This window comes from Triticum aestivum, chromosome 6B (genome assembly GCF_018294505.1).
Source record: "Triticum aestivum cultivar Chinese Spring chromosome 6B, IWGSC CS RefSeq v2.1, whole genome shotgun sequence".
NCBI classification, from domain to species: domain Eukaryota; kingdom Viridiplantae; phylum Streptophyta; class Magnoliopsida; order Poales; family Poaceae; genus Triticum; species Triticum aestivum.
The window spans coordinates 694,614,077-694,620,296 of NC_057810.1; the positions used below are offsets into that span (position 1 = coordinate 694,614,077).

The 6,220-nt window shown below is 54.2% G+C and overlaps 2 protein-coding genes across 2 annotated transcripts; one reads left to right on the plus strand and one right to left on the minus strand.

Moving 5' to 3' along the window:
- Positions 1-937: 937 nt before the first annotated feature.
- LOC123139403 (kelch-like ECH-associated protein 1) lies at positions 938-2,504 on the plus strand. Its single transcript, XM_044559209.1, has one exon. The coding sequence runs from the start codon at positions 993-995 to the stop codon at positions 2,337-2,339; it is 1,347 nt and encodes a 448-aa protein (XP_044415144.1). The 5' UTR covers positions 938-992; the 3' UTR covers positions 2,340-2,504.
- Positions 2,505-2,578: 74 nt separating this feature from the next.
- LOC123139402 (PAP-specific phosphatase HAL2-like) lies at positions 2,579-5,528 on the minus strand. Its single transcript, XM_044559208.1, has 4 exons — positions 4,859-5,528; positions 3,650-4,334; positions 3,027-3,392; positions 2,579-2,935 (listed from the first exon to the last, which is right to left on the minus strand). The coding sequence occupies exons 1-3, from the start codon at positions 5,277-5,279 to the stop codon at positions 3,089-3,091; spliced, it is 1,410 nt and encodes a 469-aa protein (XP_044415143.1). The 5' UTR covers positions 5,280-5,528; the 3' UTR covers positions 2,579-2,935; positions 3,027-3,088.
- Positions 5,529-6,220: the final 692 nt, after the last annotated feature.

The following is a 6,220-nucleotide window of genomic DNA, read 5'->3' on the forward strand; positions in this document are numbered from 1 at the left end:
TCACCGTGTCTTGGGCTTTCTTCAGCAGCTGCTGCAAATGTTCCATCAGAAATTCTCAGTGTTTGAGCCATGCTGCTAGGTCTGGCAAAGTGTCATCTTCCACTTGGGAAATGCCAAAATCTCCTGGCAAATGCCCATAGATTACCTCGAATGGGGTCTGTCCGAGAGCCGAGTGGAAGCAGGAGTTATACCAGTATCCAGCTAAGGCCAACCATTTAGCCAAATTCCGTGGACACGAGTGCACTGAGTAGCACAAGTATGTCTCGAGACACTGATTGACTCTCTTTGTCTGTCCATCCGTTTGCGGATGATAGGAAGAGGTCATGTTCAACTCGGTATGACACAGGTGGAATAGTTTCTGCCACACTTGGCTGGTGAAGATGCGATCTCGGTCTTCTATGATACCTAATAGCAACATGTGTAACTTATAAATCTCCTGCATGAACACCTTGGCCACATCCAGTGCCGTGAAGGAGTTAGTAAGGGGAATAAAGTGCGGGTACTTGGAGTAAGGGGAATGATGACAATTGATTAAGGATCAACACAAAACAACTCCATCCATCCGGAAGATAGTTCGGGCTGGGCCCAGGCTTCTCTATTTCTGTATTTCGAGCTGGGCTTGCACTTGCGTACACTAAAAAACAACATTCGGGCCAGGCTTTTAGGCTTCGGGCTTGATTTTGGGTCGGGTTCAGGCTTGAAAATAAAGTATTTCGGGCTTCGGGCCAGGCTCGGGCTTGAGAAATGAAGGTCCCGGCCCGACGGTTGCGCGGGTTTACCCGTGACTATACCAAAATTCGCGCACGCATGACGCAATGACGCATGTTCGATTCACGTTGACAAAACGGGACGGCACGTGGACGCGATCACGGCACTGTTCGTCAAACGGCGCCCGTCTCTTTCGTCGGGCGTCCGTCCTCTCGAAGGGTGCCGCCGTCTCATTCCAGCAACAAGACAGGCCTTCTAGCAGCTCGGCTTACGCTACGTTGGACATGGCCGGAGTTTCCAATGACCAACACTCTCCCCATGCTTCGATCCGTCCGCCGCCCGCCATGGACGCGGCCCAGCGCTCCCCCCGCCCGCCTATATATAGGCCACGCGTCCTCCTTGCAACTCCCCTGGTTGGTCGCGGTGATGAGCAGCGAGCGCGTCGACAAGTGATTGAGATCGCCATGGGGTCCCTGGAAGGCGACGTGGCCACCTCGCCCTCGCTGTCCAGCACTGGCAGCAGCGGCACCGGCGCCGGCAACGACAACCATGGCGGCGGCGGCGGCGAGGTGAGGATATACGCCTGCTTCGCGCACGGCGCGTCCAACAGCCTCGAGTGCTACGAGCCGGGCGCCAACACGTGGCGCCGCGTCGGCGGCCTCCCGGGGGTGCCCCACGGCCACGTGCTCAAGGGCTTCGCCGTCGTCGCGGTCGCCGAGTCCGTCTACGTCATCGGCGGCCGCCTCTGCCGCCGGGAGGCCGCGGCCGGCGGCGATTACCGCGACACGGACGTGGGCGTGCGCGCCGACGTGCTCCGCTACGACGTGCGCCGCGGGGAGTGGCGCTGCTGCGCGCCGCTGCTGGTCCCGCGCGTCGACTTCGCATGCGCGCCGTGCCGCGGCAGGATCTGCGTCGCCGGCGGGCTCTGCTCCCTCTCCGGCGCGCGGGGCACGGCCGCCGCCGAGGTGTACGACCCGGAGACCGGCCGCTGGTCGCCGCTCCCGGACATGAGCACGCTGCGGTACAAGTGCGTGGGCGTGACGTGGCAGGGCGGGTTCCACGTGGTGGGCGGCTTCGCCGAGAGCACCACGCCGGCGGCCGCGCCCGGGGAGGCGCAGTCGTCGGCGCTGGAGCGGAGCTCCGCCGAGGTGTTCAACTGCGCCCGCGGCGTGTGGGAGATCATCCCGGGGATGTGGCAGCTGGACGTGCCGCCCAACCAGATCGTGGCGGTGGCCGGCCGGCTCTTCAGCTCCGGCGACTGCCTCAACAGCTGGAAGGGCCACGTCGAGGTCTACGACGGCGAGCTCAACATCTGGAGCGTCATGGACCACTCAGCACTATCAGACCTGGCGCTGCTCGCCAGCAACCTGCCGCCATCGGCGCAGCAGCTGTACCTCACCATGGCCGTGGTCGGGACGCGGCTCTTCTTCCTCGCCGGGTACGAGATCGCCGGCGACGACGACGAGAGCTTCAGGACGGTCTCGCTGGTGCACAGCTACGACACCAGCGCCGCGCCGGGGCTGGCGCCGGCGTGGAGCAGCTTCCAGCCCAAGATGGACCATGACAACAACGTGGAGGACGGCAGCAAGGAGCTCTTCAGCCAGTGCTGCTCCGTGCAGCTCTCCAGCTGATCACTTGCAGGCCTCAGTCCAGTCCAGTACACACAGTCAGTCCGTCTGTATCATGGTTTTTATTACCATGAAAAAAATTGCTACTTGTGCTGTTGTGGTAAATTCGTGTGACTGTATTTTTCCTTTCTTTGTGGAGTGGACAATGGAGAATATATACACATGAGATTGATATACTTTATATACATTAATATGAGTGCAAGGAAACGCAAGCATCTGGAAAATGAGAAGAACTGAAGGCATAATAATAATATAGAGGCGAAAATTTGCAGAAAATGCATCATGAGATCAGTTTATCGAAGGTTCAGAGATTCCAGTTATCAGGTTCAGCAAACTGCTCATGACTGATGATTTAGTCGACGTGCCATCAACCCAAGGAGCGTATGAGTTATGCCCGAGGGAAAAACGGATGATACAAACCATCAAAATAGCCAGTAAACATCTTTACAGATGCTCTTGGCGAACAAATGACGGTGTTCGTCGATCTTGTGCTGCAGATTGTTTATGAGCAGACAAGCTATGGTTACTACACGCTCCACTATTTCAACGTTAATTGAATACTGGAGACTAATTCTTCATACCAAAATGAGTCGGGTTACCTGTAAATAAACAGACATCGGAAGGTCAGAGGCAGACCAATTTTAGTTCAGAGGTTGATAAAAACAGAGCAAAAGTTCTTTCTAAACTCACTCTTGCATGCTATGACCAGCATCAGGCCATCTGTCTGACTGCAAGGGTTTGGGTTGCTTGCATTACAGCGTTGATGAGTTCCAACTTGCATCAACAGCTTGCAAAATTCTCCAATGAAGCAACGCTCCGGAACAAGCTATTATGCCTCTGTCCAAACCCTCCAAGTAAACACCCCTGGAGAAGTCCAACGGGCAACCTCCGGCATCCGTTACCACTCCACCAGCCTCTTGAATGATGACCACCCCTGCGGCATGATCCCATATCTTCTCCTTGTATCCAGCTCTAGCAAATTTCATGAAGATTTCTGCATCACCTCGTGCTATTGCAGCATATTTCACCATGCTGTACACACGCAGAGGCTGGTTTCTGGAAAACAAGCACAAAAAAATAATCAATAACCAGCACCCAAAAGCCAAAACTTGCAACCCGCATGCAGATGACACGGGACAAGAATAAAATGCTACCACCACTTCATTCTAATGGCCATGTAAAGTATTTACTATTCAGCAGTACCATATGCCAACTACCACATGTAAATCTATAAAATAAATTCTGCACTCTAGTGAAATAATATTATCATGGTTAATAAAAGTACCACATAGACAGTGAAATTAAGAACTGACCTTAAGCCTACACTATGGGCAAGTCCGGCAGTGAAAGAATGGCTCGAGTTGGCTTTCTCAACAGGTTCACAGAATGTTGCTGAAACTGGATCACTGACGGATGATACTTGAACCTCCCTTGAGTTATGCCAACTAAGCATACCAAAGTCATGAACCAATGGCTGCATCCAAGCTTGGCCACATCCTTTATGAGCATACATCACGCAACCCTTGTTCCAGGATCCTGATGTAGGGGGAGCAACCTTAGACATCAACCTGTAGTACCGTTGGTGGTAGTTGAGCCATTCCTTCTTCATTGGATAATTTGGGCACCCGAGAACACCGAGTACAACTTCCCCGTCTTCAATTAAGGCGAGGGCAATAGCGTATTGGTCCCCACGCACAAAACCAAGCGTGCCATCCACAGGATCAAGCACCCAAAATCTTCCTTTTGGACCTCCGGTAGAGCTGCACTTCCGTATAGCTTGAAGAACATCATGAGGCCCGAGGTCTTTCTCCGGGGATCTCAGCCCATACTTTGGAGCTTCAACCAGGCAACCATTGACTGCAGCGACAACAGACTCAAGCAAAGCCGTGCCGTCGCTACTAGACAGTGTCTTATCATCTTCCTCTGCTACGATTGACACATTTTCATCACCAAAGCAATCTGAGAGTAGCCAGCTCACTGTCGCTTGCACGCCCCAATCTGGCATAAGGAATACAGATGGATTTATTAGGAACTAACCACCACATAGACCCAATTTATAGCATAATAATGTTTATACATTTAGCTCCGGGTACTCAGTGACGTCACGGGTAGACAAAATTTGTTGCATAATATTCATATATGGGCCATTCTTGATACGTTGGAACTTGAAACACCCACTATATTTCAGTGCGAGGCTGCAAGCTGAATTGCATTTGCAGCCCACTATCAGTACTGTAACAGGCGAACCAGTATACCAGTGCAAACACGCAGTCTTATTTATCGAATGGGGAAAAAGGATTACCACACTTGCACAATTCAAAAGTCAACACTCAACACCAATAATCTTACTAAGCAGCATCCCGTTCAGGCATCTAGACTCGCTCTAATAGTAATATAAGTTTACCAATACAGCAGAGTTCAAGTTTGACTAACTTGGCTGCTAACTGTATTCAGGGTGTGTAATGAAATGTTTTGAACACTGAATGCTACTAGTGGTAATACTCAAGAGTGACAGTACGAACCGGCGACGGTGACCGGAGAACGGTCGAGCTTGGAGTGGACGCCGCCAGAGCCGGAGCCGGGGTCCGCAAGGAGGAGCGAGTCCTGCACCCGCTGGCACAGCGTGCAGGCGACCTGGACGACGCGCACCGCCGCCTCCATCTCCTTGGCGTAGTCCTTCTTGCCCCCTCCTCCTCCCCCGAGGCCGCCGCCGCGGCAGTCCCACAGCCACTCGCGGTCCGCCCCGACCCGGAGCCGGCCGGCCGCGCCGAGAGACAGCGCGGGCGACGCCGAGGGCGGGGACGACGGGGCGCAGCGGCTGCGGCCGCGGCGCCCACGCAACCCGCGCCAGTCCGACGGGGACCGCGGGAAGCCCCGCGCCGTGGCGGAGGAGGGGCAGGGGGAGGGCGCGGCCGCCCAGGCGGAGAGGCGGAGGCCGCCCATGGCCGGCGGCGCCAGAGCCCCCAGAAAAAAACAGACGGCGCGGGCTCAATCAATCCGAACCCTACCCCGCGCGCGCTCGCTCGCTGCCCGGGCGTTCCGAGATGCTTCTGCGCCCGCCTTCCGTTAGCCGGCGCCGCCCGCGACTGGTGAGCGGCGCAGGCCCCGCGCCGATGCCGTGGGTGGTGACGAGCTCCATGATGCCATCATCCTCTACCCTTTCCCCAACTCTGGGGGTGTTTGGTTCAGGGACTTTTTAGTCTCAGAGAAAAGTCCCTAGGAACGAACTAAAAAAAGACTCTATTAGAAAGTTTTTTTTAATTAGTCCCTGAGACTAGAAAAAATCCTAAAACTTCTCAACCAAACACCCCCTCTGTATCCTGTTCCCACCACCACTGGCCGCACGCACGAGCACAGCAAAACAGCACGCGCATTTCTGGAATCACTTTATGGTTTATGCTGTTTCACAGTACGGTACAGCCCAATCAACTACTCCCTTCCTTCCAGAATGCATTGCCCATATTTCCTTTTTGGAGTTAAAATATTATATTTTTTAAAATATCAGATCTATTATAAAAACTCACTGACAGTACAAAATCACCTCAAACAAAAAAAAATTACATCCAGGTCCATGAACAACCGAACGGCCATTGCCGCCACTAGAACAAGCCGCCGACGTGCCGCTATCGCCGCTCCCATACCAGAGCCGGACTGACCTTGTCGATGACGGCCGGAAAGTCTTCGTGTATGTGCCCCTAAGGACCAAATCTCACCCTTGCGTACGCACGATGAGAAATTTTAACCTCGCCGCTCCGAGGAGCTGGCAAAAATCTACGCAGGAGCTCCGTCTAATCCGTCCCGACAAATGAACTTGAGAAGGATCGGAAACCGGAAGACCGACTCGAAGAAGAGGCGCCCCCATCCGCCCGAGCGTCGCCCTTGCG

Coding starts and splice junctions, on each gene's coding strand:
- LOC123139402 (XM_044559208.1), bottom strand. CDS start 5,279: ATGGGCGGCCTCCGCCTCTCCGCCTGGGCGGCCGCGCCCTCCCCCTGC. Junction 4,335..4,858: donor TTCTCCGGTCACCGTCGCCG/GTTCGTACTGTC, acceptor TCCTTATGCCAG/ATTGGGGCGTGCAAGCGACA. Junction 3,393..3,649: donor GCCCATAGTGTAGGCTTAAG/GTCAGTTCTTAA, acceptor CTTGTTTTCCAG/AAACCAGCCTCTGCGTGTGT.
- LOC123139403 (XM_044559209.1), top strand. CDS start 993: ATGGCCGGAGTTTCCAATGACCAACACTCTCCCCATGCTTCGATCCGT.